This window comes from Cebus imitator, unplaced genomic scaffold (assembly GCF_001604975.1).
Source record: "Cebus imitator isolate Cc_AM_T3 unplaced genomic scaffold, Cebus_imitator-1.0 Scaffold27, whole genome shotgun sequence".
Lineage (NCBI taxonomy): Eukaryota > Metazoa > Chordata > Mammalia > Primates > Cebidae > Cebus > Cebus imitator.
The window spans coordinates 4,048,220-4,070,924 of NW_016107342.1; the positions used below are offsets into that span (position 1 = coordinate 4,048,220).

The 22,705-nt window shown below is 39.7% G+C and overlaps 1 protein-coding gene across 3 annotated transcripts; it reads left to right on the top strand.

The window, feature by feature from the left end:
• The first annotated feature begins 2,762 nt into the window (after window positions 1-2,762).
• Window positions 2,763-22,705, top strand: NMI (N-myc and STAT interactor). Of its 3 annotated transcripts, none has more exons than XM_017523220.2 (8): window positions 2,763-3,059; window positions 10,817-10,903; window positions 11,763-11,858; window positions 14,392-14,554; window positions 17,908-18,014; window positions 18,102-18,288; window positions 21,042-21,148; window positions 22,289-22,705. In XM_017523220.2, the coding sequence occupies exons 2-8, from the start codon at window positions 10,823-10,825 to the stop codon at window positions 22,469-22,471; spliced, it is 924 nt and encodes a 307-aa protein (XP_017378709.1). In that variant the 5' UTR covers window positions 2,763-3,059; window positions 10,817-10,822; the 3' UTR covers window positions 22,472-22,705. The 3 variants fall into 3 exon arrangements, with proteins under 3 accessions (XP_017378709.1, XP_017378710.1, XP_017378708.1); XM_017523221.2 differs by lacking the exon at window positions 2,763-3,059 and adding an exon at window positions 10,387-10,411; XM_017523219.2 differs by lacking the exon at window positions 2,763-3,059 and adding an exon at window positions 10,421-10,442.

The following is a 22,705-nucleotide window of genomic DNA, read 5'->3' on the forward strand; positions in this document are numbered from 1 at the left end:
TTTTTGAGGGACACAAACATTTAGTCCATTGCACATCACTCTGGGATTTTTCACCTGATCTTTCTTCTCAGTCTACTTTCTCTATCTTAATGAATCAACTCTATTTCACCTATGAAGGAAAACTTCCCTGACCTCCTCAGGCAGAGGATACTACTCTCTCCTTTGTCTTTTACTACTTCTGATATCTTACCTCTTCCAACACACATTAGATTATATGTAATACTGGGGTGTGTGTGTGTGTGTGTGTGTGTGTGTGTGTGTCTTTATAGAAAGTCTGGGAGGAGTTCATCAGCATGTGGTGGGGGAGACAAATGTGTATCATAATATTCACTTCACATCCGTGAGGTGAATATTTACATGAGATATCCAAGGCACAGAGTGAGATATCCAAGATATCTCATGGAAACATGAGCTATCCAAGACACAGAGAGCTGCAGCTCATGTGCAACATATTTATTGACTACATGAGAGACACTGAATAAATAACTTTTATATTTGGAGAGGGCATAATTTAGTAGAGCATTCCTCAAAAGGCCCCATCAGAAACTTCCCACGATTTTAATAACTATTCCTTGAAAAAAAGAATATATTGCTCAAATTAATTTGATAAGTTCAAGTTTGAATAAAATTAAATTTTTTAATACATGCTTTAATTTTTCCCTGCAATACTTCTTGGAACTCTTAATGTGCCGACGTGCCTTGTGAATTTCCAAAAGTAGATTCAGTATGCAGCATTTTCTAATTGTATTGGGCCATAAAATTTCATGTTCTCCATGTATATCCTAAGACACAGTCTGGAGATATTATTGAGAGTAGCGTATGATATCATTATCACCATATATTAACTGCTTGATTTTGGGTTACCTCTTTATGCCTCAGTTTCTTCAACTGCAAAATGGGGATAATACCTTCCTGCCTGCTTCAGACAGGTGAAAAGAATTGAGAATAACATCTATATCTAATATTGTTGCTGGCAAAACAAAAAGGTTTATAAAATGTCTGGGAGTTCTTAGTAGATGTTAGCATTTACAGTTATTAATAATATGTCCAGGAGCCAACTCTTTATCTTCAGATCTCTAGCACTTTTGCAGAATACCAGATTTGAAGCTGAGTTAAATTCAGACCGTTAGTGCGTGACTCAGCTTTAGAATGTAGGTGTCCAAAAAGACTTCCCCTCCACCTGTATCATTTGCCTTTTAGGCAGAATCTGAGTCAACATACTAGGTTAGCCCTGTTCTGGCCATGGTCCTCTCCTTTAGTATCTTCTTATAACAAATAAAAATAGGCCAGGCGCAGTGGCTAACGCCTATAATCCCATTGGGAAGCCGAGGCGAGTGGATCACGAGGTCAAGAGATCGAGACCATCCTGGTCAACAGGGTGAAACCCTGTCTCTACTAAAAATACAAAAATTAGCCGAGCATGGTGGCGCACGCCTGTAGTCCCAGCTACTCGGGAAGCTGAGGCAGGAGAATTGCTTGAATCCAGGAGGCAGAGGTTGCGGTGAGCTGAGATCGTGCCATTGCACTCCAGCTTGGGTAACAAGAGAGAAACTCCGTCTCAAAAATAAATAAATAAATAAGTAAATAAATAAAAATAAAAGAAGAAGAAATGAGGTTGAACTAAATAAACTTGAGAGTTCACATTTCCTCTAAAACTTCAAGTTAAAACCAAGGTAATTCTTTCTCAAGTTGCAGCAGACAGAGTTTTTGTATTTTCCAACTGGTCTGATAAACACAAAGAAGTATAGTTTTTGGCTAAGGTAGTAGGATTCCTTGGGGCCAGAGCTGAAGATCAGCCTGGGAAAAATAGATACCAGCCCCCAACCCCCAAATTAAAATAAAAGTACAAAAAATCTGGGTGAGGTCATGCATTCCTATAATCCTAGCTACTTGGGAGTAGAGGTGGGAGGACTACTTGAGCTCAGGAGTTGGAGACCGGACGACAGAGCAAGACTCATCAAAAAAAAAAGAAGAAGGAAGGAAGGAAAGAAAGAGAGATAGGAAGGAAGGAAGCGAAGGAAGGAAGGAAGAAGGAAGGAAGGAAGGAAGGGAAGAGAAATGCCACCACTTTAAACTGGTTCCCATCAACCTTTTTGATATAAAGAAATTGTACTTTTGATAATCTGTTATTTTAGACCACTATATCAGTTGGTCTATGTGGATACCTAGCATGATAACCTAGAATTTATGCCTTGAAATAATTTTGATTCATTTTCTTCCCACATCTGCATTTATGAGCAGGGGCAGCTGTGGGGTGATTCTTCATGTGGGATTAAGAGACACTGCAGTTCTTGAAATAAACCAGATGTTTGAATTTTCAAAGGAAAAGTTCACACCTAGTCAAGTATTTATTCACAAGCTCCACAACAAAACAAGAGATTATAAGAAAACTTTCAGGGGACATGGGTCATGGAAACCAACAGGAACACCACAGCTTTCCCAACTTCATGGCCCGGGGGATGTTGCAAAAGACAAAGAAATGCTGATCTTGTGCTGGCTGTAAAAATTTGTAAACTAGTGTTATAATGACTAAGAAATAAAAGAGTTATAATCTGAAGAAATATCTGCGTTGACTTTATTTCTATCCACTTTTCCAACATATCTTATAAAATGTATGCAAAAAACCGGTTTTAGAAAACATTCCCTAAAATTAGTGTGTATGGAAACTTCAGGGATGCTTCTGCTTTACTCTGAGCCACCATGTTTTACAAATCGAAAGTGAAATTAGTCCTAAGTTTTTTTTTTCTGTTAGTGACTCACAGGAGACACCCGGTTTAGTATTTGCGCAGTGTTTAAGGGCTAAAGAAAAATCGCCGTTAGCAGTTTTCTTTTTCACTCTTTTTCTTTTTTCGAGGAGCCGAGCTGTTCCCTGCGAGGGCCGCCTCCTCAGGACGACCCCCCAGCTCTCCGAGGCGCTTCTGCGGAGGGCAGCGCCGCTTCGGGAACGCGGGCCGTCCCCTCCCAGTCCCTCCGTGGGTTCCGGCGTCCCGGGCGCAGCTGTTTTCCGGGAAGTGGCGGCGCGCTGGGCCTCGGGGAGCTGCGATCGGAGGCAGACGCGGGTGAGTGGGGAGTCGGTTCCCCGGCTGCCACCCCCGCCGCCGGCAGTCCCGGGCTGGAGAGCCGCGGGTGGAAAGGGACGCGGGGGCCGGCAGCGCCGACGGGAGAGGGCAGAGCTGGGGTTGAGACCCTGCTCCCGGAGCTGCCCGCAGCCGCAGCGCGGAGGCTACGCCGCCCGTCGAGGGGGCGCACCTGCTCCTGGGCCCGCTGTGCAGTCTCTGGGCCGTCAGGGCTTCGAACCCTGAGCCTTGTTTGCTTTGCTTCATTCAGGAAATTGAAACAAAGTGATTTGTGTTTCCTCGCTGTTTTCTCAGAGTGTCTCTAGAGATAGTTCTTAGGACGAGGGATTTCTTAAAACGATTCTTGGCAGGGGCAGAGTTGTGCAGTCACGGCTCGCGTTTCAGAATAGGCAAGGTTTTTCTTGGAGGTACTATGTTCCCAGTCTACAACAGGCAGACGTTCTATTGCCTTTCTTTCTTTTTGCTGCCAGGCATACATGTAGGAAGATTGGATTCTACACAGCCTGGCACCACAGTGGTATGATCGTATTGGGGAAATACGGTGATAATGATTTGAATGAGTTTTTAAATTCTCTGCCATAACAAATTACATGAACTTAGTGGCTTAAACACATAGGCGCGCGCGCGCACACACACACACACACACACACACACTTTACTGTTTTAGGATTCTGTAGCAGTCCTGCTGAGGTCTCACTGGGTTAAAATCAAAGTGTTGGCAGGGTTGCCTTCCTTTCTGAAAGCTCTTGGGGTGAATCCCCTTTCCAGCTTCCAGAGGCCACCTACTTGGTTCAGTAGCCCTTCCTCCATCTTCAGAGCCAGCAACATTGCTGAGAATTCTGCGATCACATCTCACTCTTAACTCTCTTCTTCTGTCTTTCGCTTTCACTTTTAAGCAACCTCATGATTACACTGGGCCCCCACAGATAATCCAGGGTGATCTACATAGTTAAAAGCAAACTGATTAGCAACCTGAATTCAATCTGCAGCCTTAATTCTCCTCTGCAATGTAAACTAACATAATCACAGATTCTTGGGGTTAGGATGTGGACATCTTTGAGGGAGCCATGGTTTTGCCTGCTACATGGTTGCATAAAAGGAAAGACTGTACATCCCCCTCAGGCAAAGAGCGAAAGTATCCAGACGTTAAAATGCCAAAGGGGTTCTAGGGGTGTTATATAGCAGATCATTTATGCTCAGAGCTTTTATTACAGGCTCTTAGGAATATTGGCATTGTCATAATAATAAAAATAAAGAAGCAATTAAATAACATTGCAGTTTCTCTCTTCTGAAATGTAATAAGAGGACTTCATATGCATGTGATGTCCTGAGTACAACAAATAGTCAAATCAGGATACCACATAATTCTCTAAATAGAATGTTTTCAGTGTGTAAGCTTAGACTGAGAAAGTGCTCTGAAGGTCTGCGGGGAGGAGTAGACATGGTCCCAGCCCTCAACATCTTTAATGACATGTCATGGAAAATGACACAGGTACACACATAATTAAATCACCACAAAAGAGATAAAGGATGGGGAGTAGCATCCTTATGGGGGAATCAGAAAAGGCTTCAGGAACTTGGGGAAAATTTGGAATGGACCTTGAAGCACAGCAAGGTTTCATGATATGAAGATTAAGGTTGAGAGAGGAGGAAGGATGTGAGAATTTGAGGGACAGGAAAGAAAAGGAACTATGCAAGTGTTCAGTGTGGTTAGGAAACTGGGTTGAGGAATTGCCTAAGACTAGAAAGTGGGTTGGAGTTAGGATGTATCAGACCATGGCTGACTGCTATTAGGAAGATTTTGCAGTTGTTGATACAATAGTGATCTATATGTACATATGTATGTATGTGTATGTCTGTGTATATGTGATGTGGTTTAAAAAAGTATATATGTAATCTCAAACTTACAGAAAAGTTGCAAGTACAGTAAAACAACTTTTCTTTTTCCTAAATTATTTAAGAATAGATTTCCAATCTGATGACCTATCACCCTTCATTATATACATGAGTATATGTTTCCTACAAAAAGATGTGTTCTGATATAACCACAATATAGTCATCAAAATCAGAAAATTAGTAGAGCTATATTACTACAATTTAATAATCAGATCCAATGTGAATTTCACTAAGGTAGGTGGCCTCTGGAAGCTGGAAAGGGGATTCATCCCAAGAGCTTCCAGAAAGAAAGAAAACCCTGCCAACTCTTTGATTTTAACCCAATGAGACCTCAGTAAGATGGCTACAGAACCCTAAGATAGTAAATTGTATTGTGTGTGTGTGTGTGTGTGTGTGTGCCTATGTGTTTAAGCCACTAAATCCATGTAATTTGTTATGACAGAGAGTAAAAAAAACTAATACAAATCATTATCACTGTATTTCCCTGATTGGTCATATCACTGTGATGCTAGGCCGTGTAGAATCCAGTCGAATCCAATCTTCCTATATGCGTGCCTGGCAGTAAAAAGAAAGAAAGGTGATAGAACGTCTGCCTGTTGAACACACAGACTGGAAACAGTATTCTCCTTCGGATGTCTCCTTTAAGAAAAACTTTGCCTATTCTGAAACGCCAGCCATGACTGTGCAACTCTGCCCCTGCCAAGAATCATTTTCTTAAGAAATCTCTTTTCCCAAGAACTATCTCTAGAGACACTCCGAGAAAACAGCGAGGAAACACAAATTACTTTATGTTTCAATTTTCTGAATGAAGCAAAGCAAACAAAGTACAGGGTTCGAAGCCCTGACAGCCCAGAGACTGCACAGAGGGCCCAGAGCAGGTGCACCCCCTCGACGGGCGGCGTAGCCTCCACGACGCGGCTGCGGGCAGCTCCGGGAACAGGTCTCAACCCCGGCGCTGCCCACTCCCGCTGGCGCTGCCCACTCCCGCTGGCGCTGCCCACTCCCGCTGGCGCTGCCGGCCCCCGCCTCCCTTTGCGGATAACGTCTTCAATAATTTAGGGGTCTAAGGGAAACTTCGCCTTTGCTCTTTGAAGGGCAAAGGCAGATTAAATAGGAAAAATGGCATTTACATTTATTAATGTGCACGGGGGTAAAATAACAAAGTAATTATACTACTGTACAATGGGGTACAGATGGTTATACTCCCTACTTTTTAGGGGAAAGGGAGATCGGGAAGTGTGGATGATTATAGGGTTAGTAAATGATTTTTAAGGGAATTCAAGGGACTTGAAAAACATATAATGGCTTGGACAAAGTCTGTTGGGCTTGCAGAGCAGACAGTGGTTGTAACAAAAGTCTCTCCAGGTTTCTTGACAGATTTCAGTCTTCTTTCTGTGATATGAATTCAGTTAATAAAAACTCAGGGGGCCGGGCGTGGTGGCTCACGCCTGTAATCTCAACACTTTGGGATGCCGAGGCAGGCGTATCACGAGGGATCGAGACCATCCTGGACAACATGGTGAAACTCCGTCTCTACTAAAAAAAAAAAAATACAAAAATTAGCTGGGCGTGGTGGCGCTCGCCTGTAGTCCCAGCTACTCGGGAGGCTGAGGCACGAGAATTGCTTGAACCTGGGAGGCAGAGGTTGCAGTGAGCGGAGATCACGCCACTGCACTCCAGCCTGGCGCCTGGCGACGGAACGAGACTCTGTCTCCAAACAAACAAACAAACTAGGGAAGGGACTAGAGGTAATTGTTTTGTTTTCTGGCAGGTCCCAAATTTAGGCAGGTAAGAGAACCTCAGTGCACCTTCATCCTGTGCTTTGGGAGAGACAGAGGAGGAGGGGAGGTCAGAGAGACCTTGAGGCATCTTCAGTTCAGCATGTCAAAGTGCCATACTTTGGGGTATCAGTTTTTGAGCCCCGGTGATAGCAGAAGGATCCAGTTCAGAATCATGCTTTGTATTCAGTTGTGACGTCTCTTTAGTCTCAGTGTGGACATTTCTTAGTCTTTCCTTGGCCTTCTGAACTTGAAACTTTTGAAGAGAACAGGGCAATTGTATTGAAAGAACCTCTCAATTTGAGTTTGTCTGATGTTTCCTCATGCTTAGATTCAGATTATGCATCTTTGGCAGGACTATCATCAAAGTCACATTGTGTTCTCAGTGCATCCTGTAATATGTTACATTATTTTGATTTATTCCATCATTTACTTTGATTATCTCATTATGTTGGTATCTGCCAGGCTTCTCCAGTGTAAAGTTACTATTTTCCTCTTTCAAAGTAATAAACACATTGTGAGCTGGGTGCGGCGGTTCATGGCTGTAATCCCAGCGCTTTGGGAGGCCGAGGCAGGTGGATCACGAGGTCAAGAGATCAAGACCATCCTGGCCAACATGGTGAAACCCCGTCTCTACTAAAAAAGTGCAAAAAATTAGCTGGGCGTGGTAGTGTGTGCCTGTAGTCCCAGCTACTTGCTAGGCTGAGGCAGGAGAATTGCTTGAAACTGGAAAACGGAAGTTGCAGTGAGCGGGAATCAAGCTACTGCACTCCAGCCTGGCATTAGAGCAAGACTCTGTCTCTGTCTCAATAAACACTTTGTGGGGAAGAATTTTGAAGGTAATTAAAAATTCCTTTCTTCACCAAAATTTCTAATTTATCTGGACTTAATTTTCTACTTTAATCAACAGATTTAATTATTACTATTATTATCCATTTTAGTCTTTAATTTATCCCCAGATTTGGCCACTGAAAACCATCTCAAGCTGGATTCTGTGTCCTTTTGACATGTTGTCATCATTCTTTAAGCATTTCCTTGCTTTTTGGTGTCATAAGATGTCCCAGGCTCATCTTGCAGTTTTTCTATCCTGGTTTTGGGATCAACCATTTCTCTAAAGAGTCCTGGTTACTTCTAGTGGAGAATGGTATTAGAAACCAAAGTCTGGGTACTGAGTGTGCTCATTGCTCATCGTGGTTGTCTCTGCTCTCAGGCCTTCTCAGCAGACAGAGGTGGGGTATATATGTATTTGTATATACACAAAATACATACATAGGCCTATCTATCTATCTATCATCTATCTATCTATCATCTAGGTACCTATCTCTATCATCTATCAGAAACCACAGCTGCAAGATTACATTGAAATCTAGTTCCAATCAACAGTATTTATTCTTGTTTTCTCCCTTTCCATATTTATAATTACCTTCTCTGACAGTGAAAAACTTGACTCTGGCTGGACATGGTATCTCACATCTGTAATCCCAGCACTTTGGGAGGCTGAGGCAGGCAGATCATGAGGTCAGGAGTTTGAGACTGGCCTGACCAACATAGTGAAACCCTCTCTCTACTAAAAATAAAAAAAAAAATTAGCTGGGCATGGTGGCGGGCACCTGTAATACCAGCTACTTGGGGAGGCTGAGGCAGAAGAATCATGTGAACCTGGGAGATGGAGGTTACAGTGAGCCAAGATCTCAACACTGCACTCCAGCCTGGGTGACAGTACAAGACTTCATCTCAAAAAAAAAAAAAAAAGGAAAAAAAAAACTTGGCCCCTATTATCCTCCATATATTTACTTACTTGATCAATTCTCTGTTTGTACCTTTAGCCACTGGGAACCCTTTCAGTTGGCTCCTCATGTCCCTTTCACATAATCTCATCATATTGTATGTGTCTGTGCATGTGTTTTAATGCTTTTTACTTTTCTGGCACTACAAGATATTACAGACTTATTTTGCATATTTTATGCCCCAGACCTAGAATCAGCCATTGTGCCAATGAGCCCTGGTCCTTTTACTGAAAAATATTATTAGAAACCAAGATCTGGGTGTTACACAACTCTTCTCTTTTTTTTTGACACTCCTGTGTTCACTAAACTAAGACATGGCTAATTTTTTGCTAGTCTTCTATTTTATTTTTAAGGAGGAATAGATGTCTTTTATTTCTCTTTCAAGAATATTAAGATTTTAGCCACTTGAAATCTTGGAAAATTATATTGCAGACTGTTAATGTGCATCTGAAAACATAAAGTCATGAATCACGATATCTTTTGACCCATTTTTGATCTGGAAGTTTTTCATCTCAGTAAATTCGTATGTAGGCGGGAGTTCTTAAATTTTTTGTACTGTGAATTCCTTTGCCAGCTTGGCAAATCCTATGGGCCTTTCTTCAAAAAAAAAAAAAAAAGTTTTTTTGGGCCAGGCAGTGGCTTATCTCAGTACTTTGGGAGGCAAAGGTGGGCGAATCACTTGAGCCCAGGAGTTCAAGATCATCTGGGCAATATGGCAAACCCCGTCTCTACAAAAGGTACAAAAATTAGCTGGGCATGATGGTGCACACCTGTAGTCCCAACTACTTGGAAGGCTGGGGAGGAGGATCACTTGAGCCTGGGATGTTGACGCTGCAGTGATCTATGTTTGTGCCCCACTGCAATCCAGCCTGGGCAACAAAGTGAAACCCTATCTAAAAACAAACAAACAAAACAAAACAAACAATCAAACAAAAAGCCACACACGCGCACAAAATAAAATACATAGAATTACAAAGGAAATCAATTGTGTTGAAATTTGGCCAGGATTACAGGCACCTGCCACCATGCCTGGCTAATTTTTTTGTATTTTTAGTGGAGACAGTGTTTTACCATGTTAGCGAGGCTGGTCTCAAACTCCTGACCTTGTGATCTGCCTGCCTCAGCCTCCCAAAGTGCTGGAATACAAGTGTGAGCTACTGCGCCTGGTCAAAAGTCCATTGTATTGAAATGTGGTTATCAGAATATTTAAAAAGCAAATTTTTGATATAGTGATATATATCAATGTATTACAATAGATGACAAGATTTAGCAGTGAGGTTAGTAACTAATGCAGAAGCCAGGTTAAACACAAACTATTTTGGCATATCTGCAACAATTTTTATTCTATGAAACTATCTGTGCTTTCTACTGGTGACAGTCACAGGTGCTGTGAATACTACTGCAGTTTGTTACCATATTCATAATTGAAGAGACTACTAAGCTTCAATTAGAGGTTATTAGAAATAAACATGTAATTTCTTCCTGATCTACATTTATGGACCCAGGGGGAGAGTTTGTGAAAGCTCCAGGAAAGGACACCTGTGTAGAGAAAGCATATGTCGGTGGCCTTTTGACTTAGTTTACAAGTGGGGAGAACAATAGGAAGAATTAAATATTTTAATCAAAACCTTTGAAAAATGTTGGAAAACCAAAATAATTTAAAATGGGGCATGATATTATGATTGGAATATGAAATACAAAGGAGCATTAATGTTCATTACTTTCTGTATATTGTTTTGCTGAAAAGCAAAGGATTTTAATAATCTTTTTATATATTATAGGTGTGAAAGTTATTTGAAATACTGGCCAGGTGTGGTGGCTCACACCTGTAATCCCAGCACTTTGGGATGCCCAGGGGGGCGGATCACTTGAGGTCAGGAGTTCAAGACCAGCCTGAACACATGGTGAAACCCCATCTCTACTAAAAATACAAAAATTAGCTGGGCATGGTGGCGGGTACCTGTAATCCCAGCTACTTGGGAGGCTGAGGAAGGAGAATTGCTTGAATCTGAGAGTCAGAGGTTGCAGTGAGCTGAGATTGCACTATTGCCCTCCAGCATGGAAGACAGGGAGTGACTCTGTCTCAAAGAAAGAAAAAAGAGTGTTGAAATACAGATTTTGTTTGGATATAAGCCATATGATAATAAAGACTGATGATGGGAAGAAAAGGTATAGCAAAAAAGAGATGTTTTGTCCATAAAAGGGCAAAAGTTGTTATTTCTTTCTTTTTAAATTTGTGTATATTTACTATGCTTACCATATTTTTTTGTAATATTAGGGAATCATGGAAGCTGACAAAGACAATATACAACAAGGTCTTAAGGAGCATTGGCCACATGAATTTATGAAAGATGAACAAAACAAGGTAAAAAGGAAAATTACTGGGTATTATTAAAAATTCATTTATATCTATTAGTTCTGCAGTAAGGCATGTTTCGTATGTCTTTGTCCAATATTGCCTTGAATTTGCAAGGCTGTTAGGCTTTAAAAAGCTTTTTAACTTCCATTATGTTATTTAAGCTGTTAGGCTTTAAAAAACTTTTTAACTTCCATTATGTTATTTAAGCCTTATAAAAAGTGTCATATTTTTATTCTTTCCCTTACAGGGCTTACAACACTAGCTGCTTTCTCACTCACACCCTCATTTCTTGGATTTGCATCATCAAGTTAAGACCATAGTTAGCAATTATCTCATTAGGCCCCAAGAGGGAACAGAGGCCCAGGTTACTTAAACCCCTTGCCTAAGGTCATATGTCTGGCTTGTTAAGGCAGCTGTGTACTCCGGGTTACTATGGGAATCACAGATAATCAACAGCAACAACAACAACAACAACTATCATAGAGTAATACGTCCAAAATTATAATACAATGTAAAACTCTTATCATAGTCACGAATAGCTAGGAAAGGATCTGATGCGACACTGAAGTAATAGAAGATCTGATCTCAATCTTTGCCTTACTATAGAAATTTCTGTGACTTTCGTCTAGTGTAAAAGGTGGTTTCCTGGTTTATTTAATGGAGATAGTATACTTGGCAGTGTTAGAATAGATAGGTGATGATGTAAAATATTCAACAAATGCATTATTCACATAGTCATATTCATTCTGAGACTGTCTAATGTCTTTCTTTGTTCAGGATGAGAGAAATGTATAGTCTTTAGTTCATTCAGAAAAATGAGTTCAGGGGCTATTTACTTTCTTTGGTACCATTTGGTATTTTTAAGGGATTGATTGATGAAATTACAAAGGAAAATATTCAACTAAAGAAGGAGATCCAAAAGCTTCAAACTGAGTTACAAGAGGCTACCAGAGAATTCCAGGTACTCTCTTAATTATTTTATATGTGACATTTTTGATGGACACATAGTTTTTGGGAAAAGCACTTTAATTACGCAAAATTCATTTTTAAAATACGTGATTAGCACCCAGATGATAGGCAGAACATGACAACACCTCAGAAACCCCTTTGGGTTCCTTTCTGGGTCCTACCTGCTTCTAAAAGTAACTACTATTTTAACTTCAAACATCCTGCTTTTGCTTAATTTAAAGGGAAGCATATGGTATGGCCTCTTCTGTCTTTTTTGTGTTAACATTGTGTTTCTGAGACTTGTGTTGCTGCATGTCAATGTGATCTGTTCATTCTCATTGTTGTTATAGTTGTACTGATGCTCTTGTTGTACTTATAATACATGCATTTTTCTACTTATGATACAAGCATTTTTCTATTATTTATGCACACTTTAACAAATTTACAAAAACAAAAAATTAATAAAGTTTACCCAGAAAAGATGGTCACTAGCTAATCATTGTTGGATCAAATTCTGGCTTTTCTCACTGAGTTCTTTTATTCTTCTTCTCATCCAAGGTGCTTTTGTAATTTAAATGAGTTTCACAGTTGGACATATATTAATCCTCACCATTTAAATTCTCTCCTAAATTTTCCTGTATTTTATTTAAACATAACTTTCACTCTCTTTTTTTCTTAACAACTCGGATTGTTAAAAAATTAAAGCATTGACCCTTTTTGTTTCTGAAGTGGGAGGTAGGATATTGAATATGGGGAAGTGAGGTTTTTGGTGTTTATGAGATGAGTGCAGAAGACTCTTAAGATTCTGGTTACTTCTCAGACAGGAGCTAGAATCATTTAGTCTTACAACTCAAAGAGCCTTTAGAAACCAGCCGGTCCTAGTCGACCCACTTTGCAGAGGACCAAAACCATCATCAGAGAACTTAAGTGAATTTGCTCTCTGTCACAGTGTGGTCAGAAATAGAATCAAGCTTTCTCAATCTAATTTCAGAAAGACCTTGGCTCCTCAGCATATACTGGATATTTCTGCATTATTGGGTAACACTGTGCCTTTTCTCAGACATTGTAGATTGTTTTGAAGTCAGCCTTACTGTAATCAGAATCTACACTGGAGTTACGCAAAGAATAAGTTTGACTCACTGAATATTTCTAATCTATTTGTGTTATTTTCAGCATGTAAAATAACCATGGGAAATAGAAATACAAGCACCCTATCTCATTTGTGCACTTATATGTAGCTGTATAAATATGCTAATCCCAATAATTCTAAGCAGCTAAGTATAACCACCTACCTTTAGTTTTCAGGTTACATTTTTTTTTTTTTTTGAGACAAGAGTTTTGCTCTGTTGCCCAAGCTGGAGTGCAATGATGCAACCTTGGCTCACTGAAACCTTTGCCTCCTGGGTTCAAGTGATTCTCCTGCCTCAGCCTCCTGAGTAGCTGGGATTACAGTGCCAGCCACCATGCCTGGCTAATTTTTGTATTTTTAGTAGAGACTGGTTTCAGCATGTTGGCCAGGCTGGTCTCGAACTCCTGACCTCAGGTGATCGGCCCACCTCGGCCTCCCAAAGTGCTGGGGTTAGAAGCGTGAGCCACTGCACCCAGCCTCAGGTTATAATTTTTGTTCATACTGTCCCTTCTCATTTTTTATAAACCTAAGTTGTGATGATGGTTAAAAGTTGACGGGCAGGTGTTGGGGAAGGTGGAATTTTAAAATTCAATAAATTTAAACTCATCTAATTCTGGGATGGGCACAGTGGCTCATGCCTGTAGTCCCAGCACTTTGGGAGGCCAAGGTGGGCAGATCACGAGTCCAAGAGATAGAGACAATCCTGGCCAACATGGTGAAACCCTGTCTCTACGAAAAATACAAAAATCACCTGGGTGTGGTGGCATGCACCTGTAGTCCCAGCTACTCGAGAGGCTGAGGCAGGAGAATCACTTGAACCAGGGAGGTGGAGGTTGCAGTGAGCTGAGATTGTGCCACTGCACTCCAGCCTGGCAACAGAGCGAGACTCCATCTCAAAAATAAAATAAAATAAAAATAAATAATTAAAATAAAATAATCTAATTCTGGAGTCTTTCTTTTTGGATGAAATTATCTGGATTTGAAATACTAAATTATACCCAACTCTGTATTTCATATTTTGCAGTGAAACTAAACATAATATCAAATGATTTCTTTATGAGATAATCTGGTATTGGCACTTTTAAAAACAGTCTTCATTTACATGAACGATGTAGGTTTTAGAATTGAGCATCATACAATATTGACAGTTTAAACATTGATTAGAAAAAGTGAGAGGATTATATGTTTTAAATTTCATCTGTCAAGTAATATTAAAAGATCAGCATTTGATTACTTTACTGAGTACCTACATGGGAAAAAGCAATGACTAAAGATGTTAAGTAAGACCATACTCAGTATTCTACAAGATTCTAAAATCAGTGGGAATGAATTATTGGATGACCAAATTACATTATCATTGGAAGGACTTAAGTTATTTCTTGTCTTGATTTTAATCAAACATTTTTGTTTGAATTAGATTAAAGAGGATATTCCTGAAACAAAGATGAAATTAATTTCAGTTGAAATTCCTAAGAATGACACCCAGTTCCAAAATATCTCCTGTTCATTTCAAGTGAGCTCGAAAGTTCCTTATGAGCTACGAAAAGGACAAGCACTTATCACCTTTGAAAAAGAAGAAGGTATGACTAATGTTAAAAAATATGACCATGTTATTTGGAAAGCACTTGGACTTTCAAAGATTTTTTCACAGACATTTAGCTATTGCTTTGCAATTTTTACTTATATTATTTCTTATCCTCATAGTGACACCCTGAAGCAGGTATGATTATTCCCATTTACAGATGAGAAAACTGACTCTGAGACAAGTGCCTTGAATATGATCCTTATTTAGAAAGCCATGACAGTGGGACTTAAATTCAGGTGCTATCATGTCCAATATCAGCCTCTTTCTATTCCACATGCTACCTCCAAATAGTAATGATAGTAATATTTCAAGGTAGTAGAACTATACTGTTCTCAGAGACATTGTGGCATTTTATACTCACCCAATTCCATAAATGTAGGAGGATAGGATAGTTATTATTGTGTACATTAAATATAGACATGCCATAGCCAAGAAAACAGATTCTGAGAATGTTTAAGGGATTTACCTAAGGGCATATGGCCAATGAATGGGAAGAGCCTAGGAGTTAGAGATTTGGAATGAGACCTGATATTTGCTAAGTCTGCCATGGTGAGGGCCCCTGTTCAGAGCTGGTGGCTCCTGAATGGGGAGGATCTGGCTTTGAGTGCCAGCTTTGTCCCTTCCTAGAAGCATGATGTGGGATGGGTTCTTTATAAACCTCAGGGTTTTATACAGGTGCTTTGTGGTAGTACCTAATTCATGAGGCTGCTTTGAGTATTAAAGGAGAAATGTTGATAAAACACAACACAATGTTGAACACTTAATAAAAACTTAATAAATGTTGTTATTGTTGATAACGTACTTAGCAAATGTTGATAAAATACTTAGCACAATGTTGGACACTTAATAAGAGCTTAGTAAATTTTACTTGTTATTGTTGCTACATATTAGGAATTTTCCAGATAAGGAAACAGAAGCTTAAAGAAGATAAGTAACTTGCTTAAAGTCTATACAGTTAATTGCAGAGCTGAGAGCCAACCCCTGACAATCCATGTACTTCCACTGGGCCAATATTTCTGTCAGTAGGCCACCAGCCCAGGCCTTTGCTCTTTTATTTAAGTTATGTGGTGAGGGACCAGATGGTATGCCCAGCCCTTCCAGTACTCAGATTCTGAGAGTCTATAACCCATGTCCCCTGACAACTGGTCCACCATTGTAGCCTAAAAGTAAATGTTAAAAGGAAAGGCATTCCAGCAGGTCAGTATCTGCACTTAGAAGACATACGTTGCCAGTGTATTTTCCTTCACTCTGGAGCTACTGCTATCGGTGGGAGTCCAGGACTCACTTTGGTGATTGCTCTTGGTAATCTGGATATAACTAAAAGATAGACATAAATGAGGGTTCAGGAGGCAGGGTTTCTGCACAGCAATTTCTTGGGAATGTTGGAAAGGGAATTCTCTAAAGAAGCACCTACATTATTGCTTCTACCCTTGATTTGGCTCTGAGCTCTCAATCTCCTGGGACAGCATTAGGTTTAAAACACAATTAAGGAGGAGTCGGCTCTTGACTGTCAGAGTCACAAAAGTTAAAACACAAGTGGTCCCTCTCAGCTGCATCAGATCACCAGATGTTGGGATTTTGCGGAGGAGTGGGAGGGAAAGAGGATCATCTGAGTATTACTCATCGATATTTTCTGTTATTGTCTGTTGTCATTAGCAAAACAAACAAAAAAGAAACCCAAAAACCATCATCCAAGTTATAGAATCATATTTTGGTACAGTAAGTTCAATTCCCACATGGCCAGGCCCTGGCTTCTGGCCCTTTTTTTTCTCTTCCTGCAGCTGTGGTGTGGTGCCATCTGGTTGTCATAAACACATGTGATGTTTTATAAGAGAGATTGAACATCACTTATTTTCATGATAAATTGGAATAGCAGCTGCAAATATCAAAAGTGAAGTGTTATAAACTCATGCCACACAGTTAAAAATAAGTGCCCACTCACATATATTTTTTTTTTTTTGAGACGGAGTTTTGCTGTTGTTACCCAGGCTGGAGTGCAATGGCGCGATCTCGGCTCACCGCAACCTCCGCCTCCTGGGTTCAGGCAATTCTCCTGCCTCAGCCTCCTGAGTAGCTGGGATTACAGGCACACGCCACCATGCCCAGCTGAATTTTTGTATTTTTAGTAGAGACGGGGTTTCACCATGTTGACCAGGATGGTCTCGATCTCTTGACCTCGTGATCCACCCGCCTTGGCCTCCCAAAGTGCTGGGATTACAGGCGTGAGCCACCGTGCCCGGCCTCACATACATTTTAAATTGACATAGAGTTGCTCATTGGAGTGCTGGTAACTTCTGGCATTTTACTAAACCTCTCCCATTTGCGTGGATAAATTAGACTTGACAGCTTTGTGATCAATATAGCAGGACTATCAACTTTTTAATGAATGATTTCAAGAGCATGTTTGCAAAAGTAGAATTCGTCATTAAGTATGACAAAAAAAAATACTCTTTGATATTCCAACCCGTGTGGTCTTTAACGTGTAATGCTTGAGAAGACAGACAAAATGAATGTAAATCGCTCTAGTGCTTCTAACATGTTAAGGAGTAACAAATGATAAGGTTAAGTAAAATGATTAATTGTACAAATTTGACACTTAGCCATGAAAGTTTTCCCACCTTACTCGACATGGGAGAATTTCTGGCTGTGCGTTAATGTACTAGGGGAATTCTCTGGTAATACCGTTAATAGTAGAAGGAAGGGTATGTGGCTGGACTGAAATAATATATGAATTCTGGAAAATGGTTAGGCTTACCTCTTAAGAGATAAAAGATTCATCTTACGAGACGAATCTAGAACTTGAGAACCTCTACACTGTGATTTTGCTGATGTGCTTTGACATTAATATATTCTACTTTGGGACCAAGAGCAGTGGCTCATGCCTGTAATCCCAGTACTTTGTTCGGGAGGCTGATGCAAGAGGGTCGCTTGAGTCCAGGAGCTCCAGAGCAGCCTGGGCAATAAAGCGAGATCTCATCTCTACAAAAAGGAGGCGTGGTGGCTAAGCGTGATGGCATGCACCTGTAATCCTAGCTATTCTGGAAGCTGAGGTGGGAGGATCTCTTGACCCCAGGAGTTTGAGGTTACAGTGAGCTGTGATCACACCACTGCACTCCAGCCTCCGTGACAGAGTAAGATCCTGTCCCCCTTTCTCCTGATTCTCCAAAATATATATTCTACTTCGGTAGCAAGACCATTATCACTTGGAACCACCCCCCATCAAATTTTTTAAATTAGACCCTTTAATATTAAAGAAAGTTAAAAATAGGATAATTTATTCTTAAACCAAAAGCATAAAAATGCCTAAAATATCTAATATTAATACGTCCTTCTTGAATTATTTTTCAGTTGCCCAAAATGTGGTAAGAATGAGTAAACACCATGTGCAGATAGAAGACGTAAACGTGGAGGTTACAGCCAAGCCAGTTCCACTAAACTCAGCAGTCAGATTCCAGGTAACAGGATGATTAAAATTTTTTGGATTTCTGTTCATCATAGGCACGTCTCTCATCCATATTTCTGAACATCAAACCATTTTCCAGGTTTTTGTAGACATTTCTAAAATGAAAATCAATGTTACTGAAATTCCTGGCACATTGCCTGAAGATCAGATGAGAGACAAACTAGAGTTGAGTTTTTCTAAGTCCCGGAACGGAGGTGGAGAGGTGGACAGCGTGGACTATGACAGACAGTCTGGGAGCGCCGTCATCACGTTTGTGGAGACTGGAGGTACTTACGGGTGTAGAAGACACTGCCATTTCAGTCATGTTCTCTTGTTCTTGAAAGTATTCTTCTTCTACTTCTTTTATTTGGAATGTATTAGCATTATAATTGGGGTTTTTTAAAAACCTTACGAAATGGTAGAGTGTAGAAAATTATTTCCAGGGACAGTACTAAGAATGATAATACTGGTACAAATAATAAGTGTATAAAATCTCAATGCATTATTATTATTTTTTGAGATGGAGTCTCACTCTGTCACCCAGGCTGGAGTGCAGTGGTGTGGTTTTGGCTTACTGCAAGCTCTGCCTCCAGGGTTCAAGCGATTCTCCTGCCTCAGCTGGTACTATGGGTGCATGCCACCACACCGGCTAAGGAAACCCTGCCTCTACTAAAAATACAAAAATTAACCGAGCATGGTGGCTTGTGCCTGTAGTCCCAACTACTTGGGAGGCTGACGCAGGAGAATCGCTTGAACCCAGGAGGCGAAGGTCGCAGTGAGCCAAGATTGCATCACTGCACTCCAGCCTGGGTTACAGAGAGAGACTCGGTCTCAGAATAATAATAATAATGAAAATAAATAAATAAAATAAACTAGAATGCAATTTATAACCCAACTGTGAGAGATAATTCTAGCTTGGGAAACTGTGTTCTTGGGTCATCTGGGGATGCCCTCCTAGAGGTTACATCTAGCCAGAAGGGGAAAAATACTTTTGCAGGTTGTAGGTTATCCAACAGGTAATACTGGAGGATATGAAGATATTCTAGAGATAAATACTCCAGATACTTCATAAACTGTGCCTTACCGACTCATCACAGCAATCTACAGGGTAAGTGCTGTAATTATGCTTATTTTGCAGAAAATAGACAGGCTTCAAGAAGCAAGCAACATATTCAAGGTCACATAACTCAAAAGTAGCAGAGCTAGGACTGAAGCTGGTCTATTTGACTCAGGACCTGCCCTGTTTTTTTTTTTTTAACTGTGATAAAATATATATAACATAAAATTTACCATTTTAAGAATTTTAAAATGTACAATTCAAAGGCACTAAGTACATTCATAATGTTGTACAACCATCACCACTATTCATCTCTAGAACTTTTTAATCACCCCAAACTGAAACTCTGTGCCCATTTAACAATAATTTTCCATTACCTCTTCTTCCAGCCCCTGGTAATCACCATTCTACTTTCTGTCTCTATGAATTTGCCTATTCTAGGTACCTCATTCAAGTGGAATCATACAATATTTGTCTTTTTCGTGTCTGTCTTATTTTGGTTAGCATAATACTATCAGAGTCCATCCATGTTGTGGCATGTATCAGAATTTCATCGCTTTTTTTTGAGATGGGGTCTCACTCTGTAGCCCAAGCTGGAGTGTAGTGGCACCATCTTGGCTCACTGCAACCTCCACCTCTGGGGCTCAAGTGATTCTCATGCCTCAGCCTCCCGAGTAGCTGGGACTACTGATAAGCGCCACCATACTGGCTAATTTTTTGTATTTTTTTTTTATTAGAGATGGGGTTTCACCATGTTGCCCAGGGAGGTCTCCAGCGCCTGAGCTCAGGTGATCCACCCACCTCGGCCTCCCAAAGTGCTGAGATTACAGGCATAAACCACCATACCTGGCCAGAATTTCTTCCTTTTTAAAGGCTGAATAATATTCTCCGTGTGTGTGTATTTTACATATCCATTTTGTTTACCATTCATCTGTTGGTGGACATTTGACTTGCTTCTACCTTTTGCCTATTGTGAAAAATGCTGCTCTGAGCATTGGTGAGCAAGTATCTATCTGAGTCCCCGCTTTCAGGTCTTTTGGGTATACACCCAGAAGTTGAATTGTTGGATCATATCATGTTCTATTTTAATATTTTGGGGAACTGTCATACTGTTTTCCATAGTGGTTGTACCATTTTACATTCCTACCAGCAATGCCTCGGGGTTTCAGTTTCTCCATATCCTTGCCAATGAGGGCCTACACTCTTAACCACTGTACCATATTGCTGATCCAACGTAGATGAGTGGGAAGAGTCATAAAAGGGATGGTTGGATATTCCCAGGAACTGTTTCTGTGAAACATTACAGTCTTGACACATGTCCTTTTATCACTCTAGGAGAAAAAAATGTTGCTACAAATAAAGCAGACTACTCTTTGTGTTGGAGAAAACAGATGAATTTTTATGTCTTTCCATTTTTTCTAGATGACATTCAATCCTCTCCCTGCTTTGGTTAACATCATTACTTCAGTTTATCAAGTATCATATATTAGTTAAAGGACTGCCAAGTAATTTACTATATATGTGTGTGTTTGTATATATGTATCTATACATATATTATTATGCATTAAAAATATATTGAAAAAATGAATATAGTATTCTAATCATAGTTTTCATTTATAGCTTTGGAGAAACTGGGAAACACTCCAGTCTTGTTAGATGAGTGGGTTACTTTTGGCAGAAGACTATCATATTTTTTGTAGCTCTAAGTAGATTTGTCTGAGGACATCGTAGTCCTTTATGCATTGATTGACTGCAGTAAATAATTCAAGATGGAAGGAAGCCTTTAAACCTCATGATTGTTTGGCCTTGTCGTTTTCAAAATTATGTACTGTGGACTTCAAAGTATACTTTTAGAATTTCTTAAAAATTAATCTTTCAACTCAATGTTTACTGTAATAGTGTTCTCTTTGAAGGCAGTTTTAACTTTGGTTAAAAATGTTTATGATATAAAAAAGAAAAGTATTGTTTTTGCTTTGCTTTTAGTTGCTGACAGGATTTTGAAAAAGAAAGAATATCCTCTTTATATAAATGAAACCTGCCATAAAGTTACTGTTTCTCCATTCACAGAAATGTCCTTGAAAAAGTATCAGGTAAAGTCATCTCTTTTCTCTCATTTTCAGAACTCACTGCCCAAACCCACCCCATAAAAAATAAAGTTGTGTGAGTCTGTTACTATATGAATCTTATGAATGAGGGATATCAAAATGGTTTCTTCATTTTTGCTTGGTGCAGAATGAGTCTGTCTTTTGAAAGAGCATTTTAATGCAAAACTGTACTTTTTAATACAATTTTTAAAACTGAAATTACTCAGATAATGGCACAATTGTTATTTTTGTGCATGGAAACATAGCTGCATTTCTCTCACGCGTCTACCATCAGTGAGCTTGAGAAAGACTTCCTGCCTCCCTTCTCTGAACTCATTACCTTTACCCCAGATCTGCTCCCTTTTCCTCTTCCTTGTAAGGTATCCAGTGGTACCACCATCTACCTAGTCCACCAACCTAAAAGCTAGAATTTTTTTTTTTTGGTTGTAAAATAATTTACTAAAGGCACTATTGTTAAACATCAAACTAATAATTTGTTGCCAATTAAGGTACATTATTGTAAACATAACAAAATTTTAAGAGATACATGGCTAATATGCAAACAATACAATTTTAAGTGACAGCTTTCCTATTTACAAGATCATGTCCCTTCCAGCCATTACAAGGGCATATAGTGATGCCATTGCTCCCAACAGTTACCTGGGAAGGGAGCTTGGAGCTCATAATTGGTATGAGACCACGACTGCCAAGATCTTTAAAAGCTCCAAAAGTCTCTTGACTCATAAAGGCCAAGCTAGAACTTACACTTAACTCTTCAGTTTGCTTCACCTCTAACATTCATTTGGTCACTAAATCTTCCCAGCTCTGCTTATGACTACCTCTCTACCTGGCCTTTCTGTCCCCAGAGCGTGCCTCCTTTCCTCTATGTTCCATAACGCCACCAGAGTTCACTTTCTAAAACTGTCCCCAAAGCTTCCCTTCTTTTCTCCATGTTCCATAATGCCACCAGAGTTCTCTTTCTAAAACTCAGATCTGACTCGGTATTCTCTTGCTTGGAAAATCTTCCTAAGATTTCTTGTCTCTGCTAAGATAAAGTAAAACATATTAAGCAGGGATTATGAATGTAAAGTTTCATAATTCAAAGCTCTTAGAAATCTTTTTATTTATCATTTTTTTCCTTCTTAGATATTTTCAGGAATATCTAAAAGGACAGTGCTTCTGACTGGAATGGAAGACATTCAAATGGATGAAGAGATTGTGGAGGATTCAATTAACATTCACTTTCAACGGGAAAAGAATGGAGGTGGAGAAGTAGATGTGGTCAAGTGTTCTCTAGGTCAACTTCACATAGCTTACTTTGAAGAATAGAATCTGAATCATAGCAGAATCATGAAAACTATAGCTTTTTAACTCTGATTACTGTAAATGTTTGACAAAAATGAATGTGCTTTTCCTTCAAAAATGAAAACTTTTATTTTTAGCATCCATTTATTTTTAGATACAAAATTTATTTCCATGTTTCTGAATCTTCTTTGTTTCCAATGGAGCTGCATGTTTTCAACTACAATAAATACACTGTAATAAAGTTTTGTTTACAGATTA